Source organism: Dendrobium catenatum, unplaced genomic scaffold (assembly GCF_001605985.2).
Source record: "Dendrobium catenatum unplaced genomic scaffold, ASM160598v2 fragScaff_scaffold_1136, whole genome shotgun sequence".
Lineage (NCBI taxonomy): Eukaryota > Viridiplantae > Streptophyta > Magnoliopsida > Asparagales > Orchidaceae > Dendrobium > Dendrobium catenatum.
In genome coordinates this window covers 451,908-476,645 of record NW_021319598.1, presented here as the reverse complement: position 1 = coordinate 476,645, position 24,738 = coordinate 451,908, and the positions used below count along the sequence as shown (strand labels likewise).

Sequence of the window (24,738 nt, the reverse complement as noted above, 5' to 3'; positions counted from 1 at the left end):
GAGTAAATTAAAACAAAGATGTGGTTTATTTTATTGAGAGTATCTCTTAAAGGTGCTTTCGAGAGTAATTAATATTAAGAAGACTAGTTCCTTTAAAAGATTTATCAATCCAAATTATCCGTGTGACTTGATTTTTCTTAAGTATTTTATATTAGTCGAGAAAAAATTGATGGTCCTACTCCATTTGACATTTTCCCTTAGCCCTTCTTATAAATTCTTTTAATATTTCATTTGGGATGAATTTTTACTACTTAAAACAGCTTTTAGTACTAAAAAACTGCTTTAAGTAGCATTAAAAAATCATCCCAAATGAACCTAAACTTCATAAATTCATCAGGTAGTTGCATATGACTAGAAATCAACAATAATTTCAAACTTCAAGAATTTCTTTAAAAATTCTCATAAAAATAGTGTTTTCTTTTTTTCACATTTTTAATGAGTGAAAATCAAATAAATATTTTTAAAAACATTTTCTAAATGCAAGCAGCCGAATATTCCCTATGCTAAATTTAGCAAGGAATATTCTAGCCAATCTTCTTCCTAACTACTTTAACATGACACAATGCAGAAAAAAATAATACAGAACACAATAACAAGAATTCAATTATATCGACCTTTTTTTTTTTCCAATTAGGCTGCTTTCTCTACCTCATTCTTTTTGTCAACAGCAGGAGGCTACACTGTCTAACAATATAGCTACCATTGTCACAGAAAATTTATGAAATGAACATTTATCAATAAACAGGTCTTGAAAAGAATTCTCAGTATATGCTTGTACAACTTGCATCTTTCCTCCTTTTCTATCTTACAGCACAGAGATGGTACTGATGCAATTAAGGCTTTGTTTGGAACAATTTCTTTGCTATTTTTTAAAACGGCTTTTTAGTACAACTAAAAAGCAGTTTTATAAAATAGCCAAAAAAACTGCCTCAAACGAACGAACGAGGGAAATTATTGGGTTCGGACACCGGACGACGTCCAGAGCCAATGAAAATGCGTCACATCACCTCCTACTCGGTACTGAGCAGTACCAAGCAAGACCGAGCTCAGTACTTCATAGTACCGAGCTCAGTATTGCTCGGTACTGTGAAGTACCAAACGTTAGCTGTGTCTGGTATCCGAACCCAATAATTTCCCCTCAAACGAAGCCAAAGAGTATAGATACAACAAAGTTCATTCCCCGACGGCACCGCACACCGCACCTGATTGCTAGTTTCAGCTACAGGTGTTGGGTGGGCAAGGAAACTCCAGATTCAGGGTTGGACAGCTCCTTCCATATCCGACCAGTGACCCTTAGCTTCAACTCCGTTTGGTCACCACCAGAGATGAGGAGTGCCATATTTCGCTGGATTATGAGACCATCATAACCATCGCGAACCTTTTGATGGCTGTCGCGGATGCTACGAGGAGCTCCCTCCCATATCATCTTTCGGCCATCTGCGCCTACCTCAAGACTATAACAATACTTCCTTGCATCATTCTCATCACCCATATATCGAAGAAATGCCATATATACAGGGGCCTTATGAAGCAGGAAGGCCTCAAAGTGAAGGCAGAAATATTGACCAAAACAATTGAAAACCTGGAGAGAGAGCAGTAGTAGCAATAAGGGTGTTAGATAATCAATATGAATCAGACAGATATCAAGCAATAATAGCACGTTAAAGCATTAAAAAACGCACACATATAGCCTTTAAAGTTTATTGAAAAGGACAAAATTAAACGGGTAATTATTGGGTTCCGACAACGCACACAGCTTACTGTCCAGAGACGAATCAGGTGCAGCCACGTTATCCAGTACGCTCGGTACCAAACTTGGTACTGAGCAGTATCGAGCAGTACCGAGTACTGCTCGGTACCGAGTAGGAGGTGATGTGGCGTACTTTTATTGGGCTCCGGACGGCGTGCGTGTCCGAACCCAATAATTTTCCAAATTAAACAGACTTATTTTATAACCAATGAGGAGGATAATAACTGGTCAATCTTTACTATGCGATACACACAAGAAGATGCTAAAACAGTTTAATTGCTCTTTACAAAGTTGACAAAGACAGAAAAAGAACATACAGTGAGCATCCAGGTGGCGTTATCGACTTCTCTAGGATTGGACTTCACGTATCGATGGTTGAAAGTACAGCCACTGTGCATGTCTACCTTGTGATCATCCTTTAGATGTGAAACAAGTAAAGGAATATCCCCAACAACGGCACATTCAGAGCCGACATAAGGGCAGTTGTATGGTCTGAAGGTACAGTGGGATTCATGTTTAAGCTTGCTGTAGTATGGGAAGATTTCAGGGCATCCCAGCGAGTAGTATTTACAAGGAAGTTTATAACATTCAGCCACCTTTTCCAGAGCTAAACATCTAATGTCTCCAAGCTCCTGTCTACATGTCGGGCAACGATTGTTCACCTTCGCCTTACATGTCGAACAAAGAGTATGCCCATTGCAGCACTGCAAAACCAAGAAGCAAACAAAATCAACAAAAGTTGAAGACATAGGCTTCGTTTGGGACGGCTTTCTTTATGCTTCTTAAAGCACTTTCTAGTACAAATATTTTTAATTTTGTACTAAAAAGCTGCTTTAAGAAATAGAAAAAAAGCTGTCCCAAACGGAGCCATAGTCGATAGTATCAGAAAATCTATTATTTTTTAAGTAACATTCAGAAATCTCAGATTGGGATGCAGTGAACATTCTTAATAAGCAAAAAGCTCACTCTCACTTCAAGGAAAAAATAACACCGCATGTTAGCAATCATGTTTATGCATCCTATTCAATAATAAGAAGTCGATGACCATGAAAAGTTTTCCAGGATAAAAAAGGACTACATTTTATTTTTCAATTCAAAATTTTGGCCCAAGTGATCATTTGATAATGTTAAAACCGGGATTTGAGAGGGAAAAGCTTGAATTTTATTAAGCAATCTACTCCCTATTTATAGATCTATACAAGGTGTATCGATAAGGAAACAAATAACTCTTATAATAATGAGAATACAATTATTCCTAAATCAATGGGAGGAATTAATGCTATCCATGTAGTCTTCCCACAGATTACTGTTCATAGCCGTGGATATCTTTGGGATCGTAAGGTTGAGATTTAACACTCCCCCTCAAGCTGGGAAATATGGATCCGTCATTCCCAGCTTGTCAATCATTCGGAGAAAGACAGAACTGTCCAATCATTTAGTAAGGAAATCTGCAAGTTGATCCTTTGATGATACATGGTCAACACTTACTAGACCACTGTCTAGTTTTTCTTTAATAAAATGTCTGTCCACTTCTATGTGCTTGGTCCTGTCATGCTAGATTGGATTGTGGGCTATGCTAATCGCTGATTTGTTGTCACAATGTAGCTTCATGGGCTCATCCCACTTAACTTTTAGATCTTCCAGGATTATTTTGATCACAGTAGCTCACATATTCCCAAGGCCATAGCTCGATATTCTGCTTCTGCACTGGATCTTGCCACCACATTCTGTTTCTTGCTTCTCCATGTAATAAGGTTTCCTCCAAGAAATGTGCAATACCCAGAAGTAGATCTTCTATCAACAGGTGATCCTGCGTAGTCAGCATCCGTGTATACTTCTAGGATCATTCCGCGATCTCTCTTAAAGAGAATTCCTTTTCCTGGTCTCCCTTTAAGGTAGTGCAATATCCTGTCTACTGCTTGCATGTGAATCTGCTTTGGATTCTGCATAAACTGACTGACCATGCTTACAGCAAATGCTATGTCTGGTCTAGTGTGGGAGAGGTAGATCAATTTCCCTACAAGTCTCTGGTAGGCCCCTTTATCTACATCTGGATCTTCTTTAGCTTCTCCCAGTTTAAGATTAGGTTCTACTGGTGTTGGTGCTGGTTTACAGGCAAGTTTACCTGTTTCTTTTAGAAGATCTTTGATGTATTTCTGTTGTGAAATGAAGATTCCTTTGCTGGAGTGAGCTACTTCAATTCCGAGAAAATATTTTAGTCTACCAAGTTCTTTGATGTCAAATTCCTTAGCCAGATTTTTCCTTAAACTGGCTTTCTCCTCTTCATTACTTCCAGTCAAAATAATATCATCAACATACACTAATAATATTGTGACTCCCCCTGAGTCTGAGTGTTTGAAGAATAGTGTATGATCTCCTTGACTCTGTTGATATCCATTCAAGAGCATGAATTTGGAGAATTTTCCGAACCATGCCCTTGGTGATTGTTTGAGCCCATATAGAGCCTTTTTCAGTTTGCACACCTTGTTACCTTCAGATTTCCCTTTAAAGCCTGGTGGTATTTCCATAAATATCTCTTCTTCTAAGTCTCCATGTAGGAATGCATTTTTCACATCCAGTTGTTCCAGGTGCCAATTGTACTTGGCTGCTAGTGAGAGTAGTATTCGGACAGTATTCATCTTGGCCACAGGTGCAAACGTTTCTTGGTAGTCAATGCCATACGTTTGAGTAAACCCTTTTGCCACTAGTCTTGCCTTATATCTCTCCAGTGTGCCATCAGCTTTGTATTTTACTGAGAACACCCATTTGCAGCCAACCGATTTTTTCCCTATCGGTAGATTGACGATCTCCCATGTTTCGTTCTTCTCCAGAGCCTGCATTTCATCTTTCATGGCATTTCTCCAATTTTTATCAGATAAGGCCTCAAAAACATCTTTAGGAATACGGATATCTTCTAATGAAACAAGAAAATTTTGGTGTGACGATGAAAAATTGTTGAAAGATATAGAGTTGTTTATAGGGTATAAGGGAGGTGGTGAGCTTACCTTATTTCCAGGAGATGGTTCAGATTCTTGGATCTGCTTTGGAGTACAGCTTGAGCTTGTACGTCTGGAGTAAACCTTTCCAAATCTAATAACGTTGTCATGGGTTTCAGGTGGATTATTTTGAGGTGGTGGAGGAATGTCAAGAGGTGCTAGTTCAATTTCCTCATCTTCCTCAAGTTCAGTCTCCCCCTGAAGATGAGTTTTTGAGAAATAGGAATTTTTCTCATCAAAGGTAACATCAATAGAAACAAAGGTTTTTCTTGTGGGAGGATGATAACACTTATAACCTTTTTGGGTTGCTGAATAACCAACAAAGATGCATTTGAGTGCTCTTGGATCTAATTTTCCTCGCTCATGGCTGTGGATATGAACATAGGCAGTGCATCCAAAGACTTTGGGTGCAATATTATGATGGGTTCGAAACTCTGGGTAAAAAGAGGACAAGGTCTCCATTGGAGATTTGAGGCCTAAAGCAGTTGAAGGTAATCGGTTTATGAGATAGGTTGCAGTTAAAAGAGCTTCCCCCCAATAGGATTTGGGTGTATTGTAGTGAAATAGGAAGGCTCGAGTGGTGGCTAGAAGGTGACCATTTTTCCTCTCTGCAACCCCATTTTGTTGTGGGGTGTGAACACATGAGGACTCATGGATGATCCCTTCATTCTGGAAGTATGAGAAAAGGGTTTGGTTGAAATAATCTTTGGCATTATCAGAGCGGAATCTCCGTATTTTTACCCCAAATTGATTTTGGATCATGGAATGAAAGACGGGAAGAATGGTGCTAACATCAGATTTATTTTTAAGGAGATAGATCCAAGAGACTCTAGTGCAATCATCAATAAAAGACACAAACCAGCGTGCCCCGGAGATATTGGGGATTTTTGAGGGTCCCCATATATCACTATGAATAAGGTAGAAAGGAGTGTTACATCTCTCACTTTTGTTTGGGAATGAGGTTCTTTTATGTTTAGCTAACTCACAAGTTTCACAATGAAAATTTTTAGTTTCTATTTTCTGAAACAGTTGTGGATACATATGTCTTAGGATATCAAAAGACGGATGTCCTAGTCTATAATGATGAAGCCAAATAGTGGAATTCCTATCTACTAGGGATAACATGGAGTAATTATTACTAAATTGGTTTGGTTCTTCCAGGTAGTACAATCCAGCTTTCTCCTTAGCAAGTCCAATCTTCTTCCCCGATCTCTGGTCCTGAAATAAGCAATAAGTAGGGTTAAATAAGGCTTGACAATTATGATCATTGGTAAGTTTTTGTATTGATATTAGATTTGTGGATAATTGTGGTACGTGGAGGACGTTTTTCAGGGTGAGTAAGGGAGATAATATGATGTCTCCTTGACCAGCTACCGTGGTAAGAGAACCATCAGCAGTGATGATTTTCTTATTGTTTGGGCAAGGAGTGTAGTTTATGAGGTGGGTAGATGAGTGGGTCATGTGATCTGTGGCTCCTGAATCAATTATCCATAATTCCTTTAGATGATTTCTAGAAGCACTTAAACTGAAAGAAATTGGAGTCTTACCTGAGAGTGCAAGTGAAGAAGAAGCATTTGGTTTTTCAAGAGATACCAGGAGTTGTTTTAATTTGTCAATATCTTCTTTGTTGAATTCTCCAAGATTGGACCGTGCTTCTGGCTTACTTGTAGTGTTGTTGGCATGTGATGTACCCCTTGTTTCACCCTTTTGATTCCACTCCTTGCTGGGGGGTTTACCATGTATTTTCCAGCACGTTTCCTTTGTGTGTCTTGACTTTTTGCAATAGCTGCACCAAAGTGAGTCATTGTCTTTGAACTTTGAAGGATCTTTTCCCTTCTCCTTCCATGACGATTCTTTGTTCATCACCATTGCTGAGCTTTCAACTGTCTTTGGTTCTAACATTACTCCTCGTCGACTTTCTTCTGCGCGAATGAGAGAAATGGTTTCGTTGAGTGATGGCGTCTCTTCCTTGCCGAGGATCTGAACTCTAACTTGGTCACCATGACATAATCATGGAGTCAGTTTCATCCCATGCCCCAAATTTAGGATCTCCTTCTTTTGGTCCTCCTCCAAGAAGGTGGTGTATTTTCCCTTTCCCCTTTAAGTAGGTCTTCACAAATTGAGACCACTTCAGGTAGTTCTTCCCATTTAGACGATAGAAAGATTGAATGCTTTGAAGGTCACCTCGCCCTTGGTGCACCATCGACTCCTCCGTTTGGTCAATACTTGGGGAGGAATTGATTTCTGACATGATGATAGTAATAAAGACTACCTTGGATAGCAATGAAGGCTTTCCTAAAAAAATTCCTCCGAAAGGATGAATTTTTTCTTTTCTCTCGGTTTTAGGAAACCGGACCAAATCTTTTAGCCTTTAAAAGGCTCGGATTATAATAGGGCACGGGCAGGTTTTTTTTTTTTTTTCTTCACGGGTCGCTTATTTGGCTTGCTCGTGGCCGTTCGACTCTCCTCCTTCTGCGATCCGCACGCTTTGCCTGGGACGGAAGAACCGCACACGAGCTCCGCCTATTTGGCTCGTTCGTGGCTGTTCGACTCTCCTCCTTCGGCGATTTGCTCCTCCCGTCGAATCGGAAGTTTGAGTCGCCTCTTCAGCTCGTCTCTCTAGCACGGATTGCGGCTTCGGCTTCTGTCCGTTCGCCAAGCTTCGTCAGGCTGCCTTCGCTCCTTCGTCGGCCTGCGAGATCGAGTTTTTGGGATGTGCGATCGGAAGAGGGGGGCGGGTCGAGCGGCTGCCTTCGCGCCTTTGTCGGCTTTCCTCTCGGATCATAATTTCCGATCGGAAGTTCTCCGATCGAGTCGCTCGTCTTGTCCGGCGTAGATGGATCAGCAGCGATATATGCCCCGGGCTCTGATACCATGTTAAAACCGGGATTTTAGAGGGAAAAGCTTGAATTTTATTAAGCAATCTACTCCCTATTTATAGATCTATACAAGGTGTATCGATAAGGAAACAAATAACTCTTTTAATAATGAGAATACAATTATTCCTAAATCAATGGGAGGAATTAATGCTATCCATGTAGTCTTCCCACGGATTACTATTCACAGTCGTGGATATCTTTGGGATCACAAGGTTGAGATTTAACAGATAACAAAGGAGGCCAGGAATTAAATAATAAAAGCTAATCATCATTCAAGCACAAAATTCCCAAATAAGGAAAACAAACTTTTTAGTGTGATTCTTTTACAGCTAACGCCAGGATTTTAAAAGGTGTTTTTCTGTGATCACACTGGAGTATAATTCGGAGTTGGGGCTGTTATAAACGGAGATCTTAATTATTTAGAATTTTAACAGAATATTTGTTTGTGTTATTAATGATTTTCTCATAAATTGGATTTACTATATAATTATTGAAGCAATTAATGTTTAGAAAATTAAGACCTCAAAATCTCAAGGCATGCTTGTGCTTTTGTTTCTTTTTTTCTTTTTTTTTTTTGTGTGAGCAAAAATCAACTACTTTAAGTTGGGAAATAAGTTTGATCATTAGTCATTGTATTCATATTTGAAACAAATTAGTGTGATTTCAAAACTTCTGAAAACACCACATTCCGTGTTTTCACTTATTTCAAAGACATTTTTTATGAGAATGGGGAATAAAAGCAAAGAAAAAAAAACAGAATAAATAGAAAATAAAATGCAACCAAATATGCTCCAAGGATCCTAAATATTTGAGTGCATTAAGAAAATCATCAATTTTAAATTCTAAGTTTATTTAAATGGGAGTTTTATTGTTTAAAACTTGTAAGATCAACCTGACTCAATAACCTGTCACTTTATGTTAAACGATGACCGCACCCGCTCCCACTTTCTATTGAAATCCTGATGGAGCTAAAGAGGGGAGGTGACAACATCCCAATGAGGAGAGGGAGAGAGATAGAGTCAGGGAGGAGTGTGTGCATGAGAGACAGATGAAGATAGTTGCAAGAGGGGGCAGTCAAGTGATCTACTGAGAAAGAGAAACAAGGGAGGTCAATTGAAGTAATGGAAGATTAGCCAAAGTAACAAATGTTTAAGAAATTCTACATTATTTTATTATGGCTGCATATTATCAACGATTTGTAGAATGATTCTCTCAAAAGAATTTGCTATTATGAAGGTTAACTTAAAAGGAAGCCAAATTCAAATGGTCTGATTCATGAGAAAAAAAACCTTCAAGATATGCAAACATTGCTTTGAAGGTTAACTCAAACCTCTCCTTATTTTCATCAAACATTCTCATTTTTCTTTCCCTTGACAACCTTCTAATCTTCAGCCTCCTATACATTGCAAAGCCGATTCCATAACATCACACCACTCCAAAGGCTTCCTTCCAATGCAAACATAAGCCTGTTATCCAACTTCCTATTATCCTTCTTCCTCTTAAATCCATTCAGATACCCCTCCACGCCTTGTCATCATTTGTCTTACTAAACCTCTTCACTAACCACTCTGCTGAGAAACCCATTTTTTCTAAAATCTCCTCTTTTAATCTCATTCAAACCACTGACACCAAACCCTACATAGCAATCTCTCCTTCAACCCATTCACCATACAATAATAAGAAGCAATATCATCCAATCCTCAGGGTGCTTCATTCCTATGGTGTCACAGAGGAAGATATCTCAAGCAAACAAACGTACACAACATCATATTTCACGTTTAAAGATCATCCATGCATCCCTAATACAGCCCTAAGATACCTATTTATAGGATATCTCCTTAGGATAATAATTAAAAGTCGCATTATGAACTAAAATAGCATAATAAACAAATGAATGAAAAAGAACGAAATAAAATAAAGACTTAAAAATATGCATTCAAGATCTAATGACATAAAGAACTAAATAATGCATTAAACCATGAAAATAAATGACATTAAAGATTATAAAGAGCTGAAATTCAACTGCAGGCAATATACTATATCCAAAAATATTATTGAAAAGAAATTGCTAGAGTGCATATGAGACCAGAGGGCATAGGGGGGAGGGGATAGAACACAAAAGAATTTTCAACATGTAAATGCAGAAAATGAGAATGATTCACAACACCCTCCAAGTCCTGAACAACATAATCATCAAGGAAATAAAAAGAAGGATAATGTCTTCATTAAATTAAAATTTCAAATCAAGCACCACCGTAGTAGCAATCCTTGCTATTAGAATATGTAGAATTCTTAGGAGGATGCTAAAGAACTGTGTCCTATCACAGAAATTTATCAGCAATTTAGTACGTATCACCAACAAATGTATTTAAAACCATAAGGCACTATCTGCATATCAATTGCTGCAATAGACATATCTTTTAACCCAAAAAAGTAAAATAGCCATGGAGTGCTAGTATCAAATACTTAAGTAACATAAATAGACTTGATTTGATCATAACCGTCACCTTTAACGATTCATAAATTATAAACCCATACAAATCTGAATTTTCACAGTTTCATTGAAACTTGAGAATAGAAAAGTATGGCTGATTGCACACTGAGAAGTACAATAAACTTACTAATAAGAGTTAGAAACATTAAACAATTCACCTGAAAAGCTGATAGATTATGAGAAACACGAAAAAGATTATGATCATCACATGTAGTGCTAGACTATACATAACTTCTACTCAAAGGAAAAGTAAAGCATAAAATTGGTTAACCATTCAATGCAGTAAAACTTTAGAAACTTACAAGCACGCATATATTGATTAATTAATTAAGCTATGTCACTCTCGTTGTTGGCCCCCTCCTTTGATCAAACGGGCTCCTAGGACTTCTTGGTGCTGCTCCACTCATGTCTTGATTCCTTCTGCTTTCTCACTAGCGAGACAAGTATTTCTCCTATTGTTCTTTCTTCTCGATCTATATTAAATTTACTAGGTTTTGATGGAGTTAAGGATTGCAACTTCATCTAAAAATCCTATTTTGGTAAGAGTTCAAAATACTAAGACTGATGATGAATCTCTGTTAGGATGTAGCTAATGACTTCTAACGTGTTTGGAAGGAGGCCTTCTCAGCCTCCAAATAAATCTTTTAAAGATGCCCATTTAGGAAATGATATTTCCCACAATGTTTCTTCAAAATCTCATAGGGGTTTGAAGGCTTTTTTTAATAAGGAAGTTTCCTAATCATAGTCGTTGAATGGATATTATTAAGGTTTTTTTTAAGAATCTTCTTTTGTCTAGAACATATAATTTAAAGCTTATTGATGTCAAGCAAATTCTCATTTGACTTTATAACAGTAAGGATTATAGGTAGATATCTGCTAGAAGACATTATATACTTAATTTTTCAATGCAAATCTTGAAATGGGCACCTTCTTTAATATAAAAAAAAAGATTCACCTATAGTCCCAATTTGAATTCTTTTTCCTAATTTCAGGGTTCATTTTATGAATCCACAAATATTATTTGATATTGCTTCAATCTTTAGGAAACCTCTTAAAATAGATCAAGCTACGGCTTATGTTTCTTGGCCTTCGGTTGTTAGGGTTTTAGAAGATTTGGATATTACCTAAAGAAAAGAAAAGGAAATTTAGTTGGGCTCAAAAAATTTTGAATATATTCAAAAGGTGGAATTTAAAAATATTCCTTCATTTTGTACTGATTGTAAGGCATATGGACAAAATAATATTCAATGTCTTATATTACATCCTGAGCTCAAATCGAAAAAAAAGAATTTAATGGGAAAATCAATATCTATCAAAATGGTCTAGAGGAAAAGCCATTGCCATCTCTAGCAGCCTCTACTTCTCAGAAGTTGGACATTCCTGCTAGATCTGCTTTACCTATTAATACAGATTTGCCTAAATAACATTAAGAAAATGATACAGATTTGGAGAATTATAACATACTTGTTGATATTGTTATTAATGTTAACATTATCAGTAACACTGTCCCGATGTTAGTTATGAGAATTAGAGGCAACGCATCAAAATATTATGGTTTCTAAACCTATATTATCTATTAAACTGATTATTTTGGATAAAATTGTGACTTTCGATTACAATTTAGATGAAGTTCCTAATTTTAACCTTGTAATTATTTCTCCCTTCTTCAGAAGAATCATTCTTTTAGTGATCTCTTGGAAGACAATGATGGTTTATAAATTTTTAATCATATAAAAATGAGATTGCTTTATACGATTAGGTAACATCAAATGGGAAGTTGAAAAGTTTATTCAATGGGGTATTAGTAACAGTTTTTGTTCCTTCGGCAAGATAATTATCTTTATTGATAAAGCTGTAAACTCTCATGCTATTGAAGATATTAAAATTCTTAGATTTTGGAATATGCCTAAGTTAATTAAGGTCCTTCCAACTTTTATTATTGATAAAATTAAATTTATTTCTTGGATATATTTTCTAAAAGATGTTATGCTTTTTAATAAATCCTCCTCTGGATGCTTTGTTTCTAAGGAAGTTTGGTGTAATATTAAATCAATTAATCATGCCCACCCTATTTTTTAATTTATTTAGAAAAAATATTAGGAGAGTAGAGGTATTAGATTTGACTTATGTTAAGAAAGGTAGGGGTAGACCTAAAAAGACTTGGTTAGAAAATATTAGGAATGAACTTTCTTTATTAGATTTAAACGAGAATTTGACTTTTAATAGGACACAATGGAGAAAAAGGATTCATGTAGCCGACCTCACGTAGTGGGATAAAGGCTTGATGTTGTTGTTGTTGTTGTTGTTGTTCGATGATGATATTAGTTTTATTTTTTTTTCTATTTTGAAGGTTATTCTTAATTGGTTTTCTTTCTCTGGTAGGTTGACTAAGAGACAAATTAAATACATTATTACTTTATTTATTTTATGTTTTTTATGAAAAGAGTATAAGAAGGCGAAGAATCAAGGAATTAAAAGGAATCATATTAGAGTTATTAATAGTGTTACTTAGAAATTAATGAATTTTTGTGATAATAATATTATTTCTCATAAATATATTAAGGGTTGTTTTAAGCCTAACAAAAATCTTGGTTAATTAAATTTTATATATTTATAAAAAAAGAAAACTGAAATAGTCAAAAACTAAAAATAATGAAAACAAAAAAAAACAGAAAAAACTTAAATATTTATAATAATATCTAATATTTTATCTCTTACCATCTCTGTTTAAAAAAAAAATTGGATTCTAAATTTTTTTAATATTTATTAAAACTGCTTCTCAACAGACGGCATTTCATTATTTACTTAGGGCATCTCCAACCGAACTCCAAACGCTTGTATGGTGTCCCTCGCGAGCTCCAGCCGAATGGTAAATTTCCGCTATTGCGGGTGAACAGTGGGACCCAATTTTAGCGTTGTACTATTCATCATCGCCACTTTTTGATCTCTACCGAACTTGCCGGAGAAACGCGCAAAAGAAGATAGCGACCGTTACATTCGCAAAAGGGGGTAAAATGGAGTTCGATTGGAGATGAATCACGACATTTTTTTAGTTCCACAGCATTTTGCAGTGAAAAATGAGATTTTCGATTGGAGATGCCCTTATAATTTTAATTTTGAGCCAGTACACGTCACAAACTAGTCGCTGGCCTGCCCAGCAAATATGGCGTTTGTAAAATATTATTTTAATAAGCATATTTAAGCTAATTTAATTAACTACGGTAACAATTTTTAAATTTTTTCTTCTTAGCATGAGCTTTGGCCTTTTACCCAGCACAACAACAACAACAACAACATCAAGCCCTTATCCCACTGCGTGGGGTCGGCTACATGAATCCTTTTTTTTCATATCAATAGTAATTACAAATGTAATTCAAGCTTTGGCTTTTTACCCACTATTTTCAATTAATTTTACAATTGTATTATTTGTAATTACTATTAATTAGATGCGATGGTTTAAACTGATTAGACTGATTTCTGGGTTGTTTCTGTTGAATTTCAGAGGAAGTAATGCGGTGCTGTATGATATGAAGAAAGTGCAGAAAACAGAGCAAAGAGCAAACAATGAATTTGAATTACATTTCCATAACATATTGCAAGTTACAGTATCACAGATATATATGAAAAAGGCATTTAGAATACAGCTAAGTTAGTTATGCATCAAAGGATGTAATTATAATGATCTGAACATAAACGGTGATGATGAAAAAGTTTCTAAAAAGCTAAAACTTTAGTATAGTAATGGAGCAGAATACTTTTTGCATAACCTATGCTTTCCACTTATCACAAATTACACACAACTTATCACCACCCCTCAAGTTAATAATGGGTTCCTGAATTGTTAACTTGTAACGAAGTTGAGCCAAACGAGGAAATAGCCTTGGTAAATATATTTGCAGGCCGGTCTTGAGAGGCTATATGATGAACTGAGATATGTTTGGCGTTAATGCAATCTTTAATGAAATGATAATCAATTTTAATATGCTTCCTACAAGTATGAAATATTGGATTATTTGCTAAGGCAAGAGTTGAGATGTTGTCACAAAATAATGGAGTACGTTGAGTGATAGGAATGTGAAAATTATTGAGCAATCACCTTAACCACATAATGTCACTTGCAGCAGTAGCTAAATCTTTGTATTCAACTTCACTAGAAGATCTGATAACAACTTGTTGATGAGGACATCATTCAGAGATTCAGACATGTGTACCGATGATGAAATCATAGATCGACGGCTACGATTCATAGTCTTTACTTTTGATGTATTTTATATTTGCATTTCAGTTTTCCTAGTTTACCCCTATGGGGAGTGTTTTCTTATTGTAGCCCAGAGGGCATTTTAGTGATTTTCTTTTCTTTATTTTTTAGACCTATATATAGTGGTCTTATGCTTTGAATGAAATTTGTTGTTTGTTTTCTTCTTGTGTGCACTAGAGATAAGAGGGAGTCCGAAGTGAGTGCGAGCATAATACCCACCAATCATTGGAATAGTCCATGGCTCATGGTTTATTTTCCTTTCTCTTTTCTTCTTCCCCACCCGTCGGCTTCTCCTTTCCCTTCCACTACCGACATACCTTCAAAATCCCTCCCCTAAACCCAACTCAACTCCACTCCCAAAATCCCACCGGTCGGCTCAACCCTTTCCCCACCCCCAACCCGATGCCCACTCCCTTCCCTCTTTCCCTTGCCGCCGGCCACACCCTTTCTCCCCCTCATTATGGTGATTCCAATCATCTTAATGACTCCCTAAATTGGCTCAAGCAAGAAAGGAAGGTGTTAAAATTATTTGAAATTCAACTTTGAATTTCAAAAACTTTCCATATTTGCAAATTCTAAATAAGGAAAGTTTTTAAATTTAAATCCAAACTAAATTTAATTTAGAGAGGATTTATTGTTCTCTTTCCTAATTTGCAAAGGCTTGTATGGAAGTTTTAAAAACCTCACCAATCCTCTCCCTCCTCTCATAAAGCCGTCGGCCACCATTAATGGGCTTCCCCATTGTTTTCCTATTCAGGCCCTAAATCATAATTGAATTTGAATTCAATTTTTCAAATTCAATTCCCTCCAAATTTATTTAAATCTGAAATTAATTTCAGATTTTTTGAAACTCTCTCTCCAAACCCTAACCTAACTTAACCCACACAAGCCACTCCCTCCCTCCTTGACTGCCCCCTTCATCTCCCCTCCTCCCTCTCGAAAAACATAGATCTCTCATGAGCTTTGGACCCAAGGAAAGAAGACAAACACCTCCTTCCCTTCTCCCATCGGTGCATGGACGACCCTGAGGTCGACCGCAGATTCGCCTACAACGCTCAAGGAGAAATCGATATCTTGCTCTCTCCTTTCTACGATCCGGATTGGGATTACGAAGATTCTGTGGAAAGCTATGTCAACCGCATAATTTATTGCCTCGCCTCGCCGATTGAAGATCAACGACCCAAGGGACACTGGCACCTCGTTGACCGATCAAAAACCTCTCCTCCTCTGGCCACTTCTCCGGCGAACAAGACCTTACACGCCACTTATCTCGTGGTGGCATCATTAGGGTTTCTTCTACCGTTCCTCTGCTAAGCCCCAACTTCAAGATCAAGTGAGAAGGAACTCATGGTGAACACTTCATGATGTTACGCCATGAATTTTTGTTTCGTTGCTATTAGCCTTACTATATTGTTTTCGTTGTTATTTGCAATTGCCTTGTTATTCTCATTGTAATCGCTTGTTATTACTTAATCTTCTAACGGAAAATTTCTAAGAAATTGACTTGGTGAAACATAAGTTTTTAACTAGCAAAGTTAATGTTCAACCTATTATTAATTTTCAAAAACAACTCTTGTCGCTTGTATGTTTCACATCACTTATTTTTTTACACACTAGGAGACCAAAGTCTCATCAAGATAGGCACAAAAGCAGGTAATTGAGCGGCGATCAATTTTATCAGCAACCTAATCAGAATCTAAATAAACTTTCAAGTCAAATGGTGCCCTAATAATTGGAAGCCCATATGATAGTGTGCCACATTAGTAACACAAAATACATTTTAGTTGCTGAAAATGAACAGCAAAAGGCTTATACATGTGTTGACAGAGATAATTTACAGCAAACACTATATATGACCGAGTGATTGTTAAATATTGTAGGGAACCAACAAACTGCCTGTAGAGCTTGGGCTGAAGGAAAAGTGTTGAATCAGAATTGGGTTCCTGAAGTTTAGAAGGAAGTGGACTTTGAACTGGCTTACAATCTCACATGCCAGCTTTGTCAAGTAGCTCCAATGTATATCGAGGTTGACTTAAATGTAGATCAGTGGGGATATGAAGCACTTGGATGCCCAAGAAATATGTAACAGAGCCCAGATTATGCATAAGAAATTGCTGATGCATATTTTGTAATAGCTAATCAATGGTGGAAAAATTATTGCCAATAAGTAAAATATCATCAACATAAACTAGAATATATAATAAGGTAGAGTCTTTGTGGTATATGAGATGAAGTCTAGTGCGTATAGCAGTATTTAAAGAATTGTATGAGGTTGGTAAACTATTTAGCGTGAAGAGAATAACGCCTTCAGGATCAATAGAAGAACCCACTGCAACAATTGCATCCACTTTTTGTTTAATATCAGAGAGATATTGAATCATGGTTGTCTTACATATGCAATTGATAAAGTTCATTTTTCAGTGGTAAATTACAATATCTATTTGCAAATGATGCTCAATGGTTACCCATATATCATGTCATGTGTCTAAATTAAGAACATAAGATAGTAATGAAGGTGTTATTGTGGAATAAAGAGCAGCAACCAAATTTTGATCAATAAGTATCCAAGTATTAAAGTGAGGATTAATACTAATGATGCCATCAATATTGAGAAGTTGTTTGGATGGTTTAATGGATGTTCCAGCTAAAAAATCCTCAAAACCATTAGCGGTAAAAAGTTTAAGAATCTGTGAGCACCAAATCGGATGATTATAAGTGGTTGACTGAACACTGATCACATATTTAACATTGCACATAAGAAATTTGAGTTGAGCTTGGATGGGGGAATTGTTTAGTTGACGTGATGAGGAAAGGGAAATAGAAGAGTTAGAATCTGCAGTTGCCTGATCCATCTGAGATCATAAACAAAGTAGAAGGGATTATAGAACCAAAATAGAATAGAAAAAATAAATAAAACTGTTGATACCGGAATGGCTCTGATACCATGTTGAATTTCAGAGGCAATAATGCAGTGCTGTATGATATGAAGAAAGTGCAGAAAATAGAGCAAAGGGCAAACAGTTAATTTGAATTACATTTCCATAACACATTACACGTTATAGTATCACATATATATACGTAAAAAGTATTTAGAACACAGCTGTTTTAGTTATGCATCAATGGCTATAATTACAATGCTCAAAACATAAACGAGCATGATGAAAATGTTCTGAAAAAGCTAAACCTGCATTATAGTAATGGAGCAGAATACTTTTTGCATAATCTATACTTTCCACTTATCACATATTACATATCGTTTATCAGTTTCTTCGTTTGTGCTCATTGGCATACATTATGATTTTATTTCAGATGCTTGCTGGTAGCTTTTTATTTTAGTAGACTGCCAGAGTTGGTTGGAATCCTTTCTTCAAGTGAATGTGGCTGAATATTTCTTTTAGTTGCTGCTTTATTTCTTATAAAAATTTCAAATTGGAACATTTGTCTTTCGATCTATCGTTAATGATCTTTTTTCATGGCTACTTAATTTTTGATAACCTTCAGTTTGATTTTTTTTTTTTTCCATTTATTCTTTGTCATTTTCTTTCTTTGAACCAGGTGAGGTCTGATTGTTCAATTGGAACATTCAATTGAAGATACATAAGCAAGTCATCAGTTTTATGTTGAAAAATTCAACCTTTTTGTATATTTTTTTCAGTTTTCAATATAATTTTCATTTTATTGCTTTAAGAAAATATATTGGTCGACAAACAAAGAGCAAGAATTATTAATCTATCAAATTACTCAAACAAGCTTGACCGAATTCTTAATCCATCAAATTGATCAGAGATAAACTTGCGGTTCATGGAATCACACCAGACCCCCAAAATCCCTCAACCTCCCCCACCCCTCATAAGAGAAAACAAGTTTGAAAGAGAAAGATATAAAACCTTTAAAACAAGTTCGATGTCAATTGAGAACAAACAGAAATTATTGAGTTAAAGAAGTTCGTCCAGCGCTTTTTTTTTGTAATTAATGAAAAAATAAAGGATGCTATTTAATTTCAGGCCGACCTAGAAACAAAACCGATGAATCAACTCCCACAAAAATCGCAAGATTCAAAATCTAGAACAACACACCATCGATCACCTACCTGGTGAATCGGGGGGTACATCGAATTGGTGCAGACAGGACATTCGAGCAGCTCGTTCACACTGATCACGATTGGCATCCTAGGCCTCGCCATGCCCCAGCCATGGCCAATACCCCCACTTCCAAAATTCTTACAGAAGGGTTGGTGTTTGTAGGTATGCGTCGCCTCGTCCTCCTCCATCCCATCCACCAATGAGACGCACTCAACACTATCCGTTCCCATTCATTCAAAGCCCCTGCCGCTTTCCCCCCTCACACTACCGATGGAAGAGAAACTACAAGCGGGAGGCGAGTCTCTGAGGATATCAAGAGGAGAGGTGGAGAAAAAGAGGTGGATGAGACTTGCTGGAATTAAATCCAAACTCTAAACAAAGCAAAACCATCATAATCAAAGTAACGCAGCGAATAATAAAACAGTATCAGTAGAAATATTAATCAAACACACTAAGCGGAGAATCATGAAAGTCGGCCATTCTTCAAAAGAGCAATGATTTTGAGTGGCACAACAAAAAAAGTAACTAGTTCTTTCTAAACCCGAATAGAAGGTGATCTTAGGTTAATTCATTTGAATATGGGGTTATTTTATTTGCTAAAAATAATGTAATGTATTTCAAATATAAAATAATGTAAAGTACTTAAAATTTTGGTTTTTGGTTTGATGAAATTTTAATGAAATTTTTTCTCTCTAGTTATTTTTGATCTATTGTAAACTCACCCAGTTTTAAATAAATTCTTTTTTTTTATTACAAACTAAAAGCATTGTAGCCATCCAGCACCAGCCGCTAGCTACAGTTGGTGTCGCTACCACCATTGATTGCTACCATCACCCTGTTACTTGCCTCCAGCCGGCTACCACCACTGACTGTCATCAACTGTTGTTGGTCATTGTGTCATAACTAACCCAACACAACCCGTTACATCCAGACATGTCACATCGTATCAAGGTCATGACAGTGGACTTATGATTTTCCAAGACCTAGTTTGGAAGAATTTTTTTCCTACTTTATTTTTGTCAATACACAACAAAAGATATTCTATAATCATTCAATATACATAAAATGAAAACATGAATTCATCAAACAAACCTTCAAATGGAATAATATACATTAATCATGATTTCACTTTTCTTTTTATCAAAATATAAGTATGCTCATAATTGACAAAAGAATGCATATATCCAACATACATTGTTCTAGGATTCAATTTGGTCAACAGTATATATCAACCTATTTTACTCCTAGGGTTTTTACCTTTTTCTAAAGATATTTACAAATATATAGAGTGAGCAATCACAACTTACTAGGTCATCTAGTACTTGCTACTATATAATTCAACATCGTTATATAAAGAGCAACAATTATATTAATTTACAATACATGAGCAACATCTCATTTTTAAAAGTAGATCATCGTAATATTTGTATAGCACGATGTATTTAACAACTTTATACTAGTATTAAACGGATGTTATAGATATGCATATACAATCGTAACAATGTAAATATCACTTGAACAGGACTTCAAGATAGTGATAAAATTTCACAACATCACATAAACATGACTATATAATATAAATATTTTGCTGAACATGCTATTTGAACATGAACAACATAACATGACATTAACAGTTTTCAATGTCTCATTATATCTCCACTTCCACTTATATCTCCACATGATCATCTAATATTTGTCCAAGATAGATGGATGAATTACATATATTTCATTTTGCATTACAACCCTACTTTTAAATATACTTCCATTAGATCTTCTTGCATATGGTTAAGATAGATAGAGGAATTACATACATCTTAATTGTCCTTATAAGCATACTTCCACTTTGCAATGACCAAGTTAAACTTATATTAAAGATCCATGAATGAATTGATTATGAAATGAATTGAACTTAATTGAAGTTTTAAAAATATAAATTTTTTATAGGAGTGCTTTCGAGATCAGCAACACAACATCTTTGTATTAAGAAGTTTTGGTGTCCACGCAATGGTTATGCGAGTTGGCATTGCGGGGCTAAGCTCTCGGGTTTGGAGAATTAAGGTCGAGCATTATGGTACTGGTTTCTTTAGCGTTGTATCACTTTATTTGAATATATATATATCTTAATCTACTACCCTAATATTAATTACACCCAAACCATCCCCTCCCCTATTTCAATTGTTTGGCCAGGAAGGAGAAGAAGAGAAGAGGGAGAGAAGACTTTCTGTATAAAAATGAGTTGGAAAAAGCCACACATAAAATGACTATAACAAGTGCGGTAAATTTCTTTAGAATTATTGGGCATATATAATAAACTTTATGTCAATGTAATAAGCATTTAGTGAATAGGAAATACATTTTAGAGTAATCATTTACATGCATACCCCAAGCACTTAAAGTATAAGATATACATGTGTTAATGTCTAAGGTTGGATGGAGAAGGATATGTTGTACATGAGTGGTAAGCCGACTGGCATTCCTACATGAGCTATAAGCTTTGAGATTTATAAGAATATTAAGATTATGGATGCTTATGGGCAAGAGTGACAACTCTTTTAAGAAAGACACCTTATAAGAATCAAGATTAAAATATAATAAGATGAGATATGATAAGATAAGAAATGTATGTTAGCATATACATGACTTGTTATTTATATGATTAATGCATATAGTAAAATAATAATGATATGATTACATAAATGATATAATTTTATATTAAGAGAAAAAAACACAACATGATACGATTATGAACAATGTAATATTTAAGAATATGAGAAACAATGTAATTGATAAAGCTTAACTTGCGACATAACTATTAGCATTCATGTTAAATGATATGTCATTTCATGCGAGCATAACAATGTGTGTTCTTCTATTAAAGTCATGAACATGAATTCTTCACATGCTCATTATCATTATTTGTTTACAAGTCTCTACTAGCAGGAACTAAATAATCACATGCATATTATTTATGCTTCTTTACATTTATTGTAATTGTAGGTTTTTTGTCACATATAGGCCCTTCAACTCATTATTTGGTTTTATTATTTCTAGTTTGATTAGGGATCCAATGGAGTGAGGCTAACCATGATCTCAAGTTTAGATGTTTTCCTTTTTTGTATTATTTTTTAGTCATCATTGTTAAGGTAATTATGATGTTCTGATGAACTTCATAACTAGTGTATATTATGATTCTTCTATATTAAAGATAGTTGTGTGCATAGTTGACAGTAAGCAAGGTGTATATTTATATTTATTCTTTATGGCTTTATAATTACTGAATGGTAATAATAGCCCTTGTAAGATAATAGAAGATAAATGATTCAATTCTTTCCAATTATATTTTGGGTAGAATTTTTATGTTCATCTCAAATAAGTTAATCTCAAATCTAGGTTAGCTTGCCATTGCTATAGGTTAAGTTGGGTAAGGGTGTGACATAATGGTATTAAAGCAATTATTATTGGTAGAATTGAACTATAATCAGAGTTGTAGGATTGATTATGAGCTGCGTAGGATTTGGATGATTTAAGGTGCATTATTTTGCATATATGATTGAATGTACATGCATTATAGGTGAGTCATTATTTGATTGATCAAGCAAGTGAACTATACAAGTGAATAGATAAATCCCAATAATCAAGAAGTGCCAAATAAACAAGGTATTGTTGCCCTAGTAAATTCTATTAGTATGATGCAATTTGCAAGCCTAATAGCTTAACTTATTATTAATGCACAAAGTAAACAAGAATGTAGTAAAGAAAATGAGAATGATAAGCATCTATAGATGTTTTAGAAGTTGAATCTTCCATTATTCAAGGGAGCTATAAAACCCCAATTTTTTGAAAATTTATATTAAGAATAGAAAAGATATTTGATAGCAAGCACTATACAAAAATAGGAAAGTTCCACAACAATTTTCCTATTTTAAGGAGAAGCGGAGATATGGTGGTAAAAAACAAAGAGGAAATTTTCAAGTAAAACTAAATTTACGGATCTCTTGGGAGGAATATACCACTACATTGAGAGATTAGTTCATACCATCATCAGCAATACAACACATGCAAGAAGCATTTATGAGATTAGAGTAGGGAGATATAACAATTATGTAGTATTAATATGAATTTACTGCTTTGGTCGAATATGCTCCATAGTTGATAAGAACTATATATGAGAAGTGTTATCATTTTCTAATAGGATTGAAGGATGAATTAAGACACCCTCCAGTGCCTTTTAAGATAAGTAACTTTTATGTGTTAGTGGAGAGAGCAAGGTTAATTGAAAATGATTTGGGAAATTCAAAGTTCAAGGAGGACTTCAACAAGAAAGGCCAACATAAGAAGTAACTGAAGGTAATAATAGTAAGAAGAAGAATCAATTAGTGATTTCATGAAGGGACCAATAACACCTACCCATAGTTATTCAAAATGTACTCATTATGGAAAGAAGCATCCAGGTTCCTGTTATTTGTTTACAAGTCAGTGTCTTCACTTATACAGCCTAGATTAAGTCTTTTGAATATGGACAAGAGTATTAAATTGATACTAGCTCATAAATCACATAGTGTTCTACCATAAAATTTATCCCCTATAACCATAGAAATGACAAAACTACTAGGGTCTTTAAGCTTTTGAGGAAGTTTCTTCTGTAGAATTGCACTACATTCCTTAGTCAATAGAAGAGTCTCAAAATCTCTTAATCTTCTTTTCTTATCAAGGATTTCTTCCATGAATTTAACATAGATGGACATTTGTTTTATGATTTTTGCAAATGGGATGTTAATAGTTAATTTTTTAAAAAGATTTCCAAAATCCTTGAGAACTGATTATCCAAATTCTTTTTCAACAATCTTTGAGGAAATGATCGTGGTGGCCTTTAAACTACCTCTCTAATAGTTTTTTTTTTTTTTTACTTCTTTTACAGGTTGATGTGGTTCCTTAAATCTAGGGCTCTCTACTAGTTCTTTGACAATAGCCTCCTCCTCATATTAATCCTTTCTCTTAGTCACACTCTCTAATTCTTTCCCACTCCTCAATGGAATAGCTTTGCATTATCTTTTACCTTTTTCTTTAAGGTTAATTTTTGTATTAATAGGTAAAGTTCTTTGGGTTTATTGGTTAAAGATCCATCTAGTTGTCCTAATTAGTTGTTAATATTCCTAATGGTAGTAGCTTGACGTTTAAATTGCATTCCCATTTCCAAAATTAATTCCTCTAATGAAGGATTCTTATTCTTAAGTTTGTTATTTGAGCTAAATCAAGAAAGATAATTAGGCCTTGGGTTGGCAAATTTTGATGTTGGGAATCCCAAGTCCTACTTAGTATAGGTGGTTAAAGTTCCAATTAATGTTGTAATTTTGATTATTATTCCAACTAAAGTTTGGATGATTTCTCCACCCAGGATTATAGGTATTGGAATAGGGATTATTGATTTTATTATTAAATACATTAATTCATTCTACTCAAGATATGCTATGATCTTTAGAGGTTCCACAATTTTTTTCTTTTAAACTAACATGTGAATTCTTAGGTGAGTTCATTCTAAGGTTGTCTGATATTTTAGAAATAGCAGCTACTTGGTTAGTTAATATTGATAAGGCATCAGATTCGCAAAGGCTAGCCACGATTCTAAGGTTGATTCATTCTAAAGGCAATTAAAATTGTTAGTAGCCATCTCCTTAATCAAAACATAAGCCTCGTCAAAGGGCTTTAACATCATAGAACCACCATCAATGACATATATAAATGATTTTAAAGGGATCCTATTAGTCCATTATAAGAAGTTTTAATTTTTAACCAACCAGGAAAGGTATGACGGGGACATTTCTTAAGCAATTCCTTAAATCTTTCCCATGATTCATAAATATATTCACCTTATAACTAGGTAAAATATGTAGTGTTATTTTTAAGTTTGTAAGTTTTAAAAGGGGAAAATATTTGATTAAATATTCATGTATGAGTTCATTCTGAGTTGAATTAAGCCCAGAGGCAATGAAGTTAGCCATATTTGAGCATCATAACAATTTTTATAGTTATGTCTCTTTGACAATGGTGCCAAAACCCTTTTAAAATGACACAAACATGTCACTACTATGGCTATTATTTAACTTATGCAAATGTATAAGTTAGTGCTTAAGCTTACAAAAACTCTTAATTTTTCAAATGGAAGTTCAAATTATCTAAGGTGTAACTCATGTTCTAATGAAAATGCATGTATCATACCAAAGTAATATAATGATGAAGAAGAGTGTTGATCCCACCAGAAAATAAAAGAATTATCCTACA

General features: G+C 35.0%; 1 protein-coding gene and 1 non-coding gene across 2 annotated transcripts; one reads left to right on the top strand and one right to left on the bottom strand.

Annotated features, from left to right (window-relative positions):
* Positions 1 to 681: 681 nt before the first annotated feature.
* On the bottom strand, positions 682 to 18,845 carry LOC110112219 (E3 ubiquitin-protein ligase SINAT5-like). Its single transcript, XM_020844362.2, has 3 exons — positions 18,468 to 18,845; positions 2,068 to 2,454; positions 682 to 1,582 (listed from the first exon to the last, which is right to left on the bottom strand). Exons 1-3 carry the CDS (start codon positions 18,687 to 18,689, stop codon positions 1,220 to 1,222), a joined length of 972 nt encoding a protein of 323 aa, XP_020700021.1. The 5' UTR covers positions 18,690 to 18,845; the 3' UTR covers positions 682 to 1,219.
* A 5,414-nt stretch (positions 18,846 to 24,259) lies between these two features.
* On the top strand, positions 24,260 to 24,366 carry LOC114580631. Its single transcript, XR_003702125.1, has one exon. It is a non-coding gene; the product is annotated as a small nucleolar RNA R71 (small nucleolar RNA).
* The last annotated feature ends 372 nt before the right edge of the window (positions 24,367 to 24,738 follow it).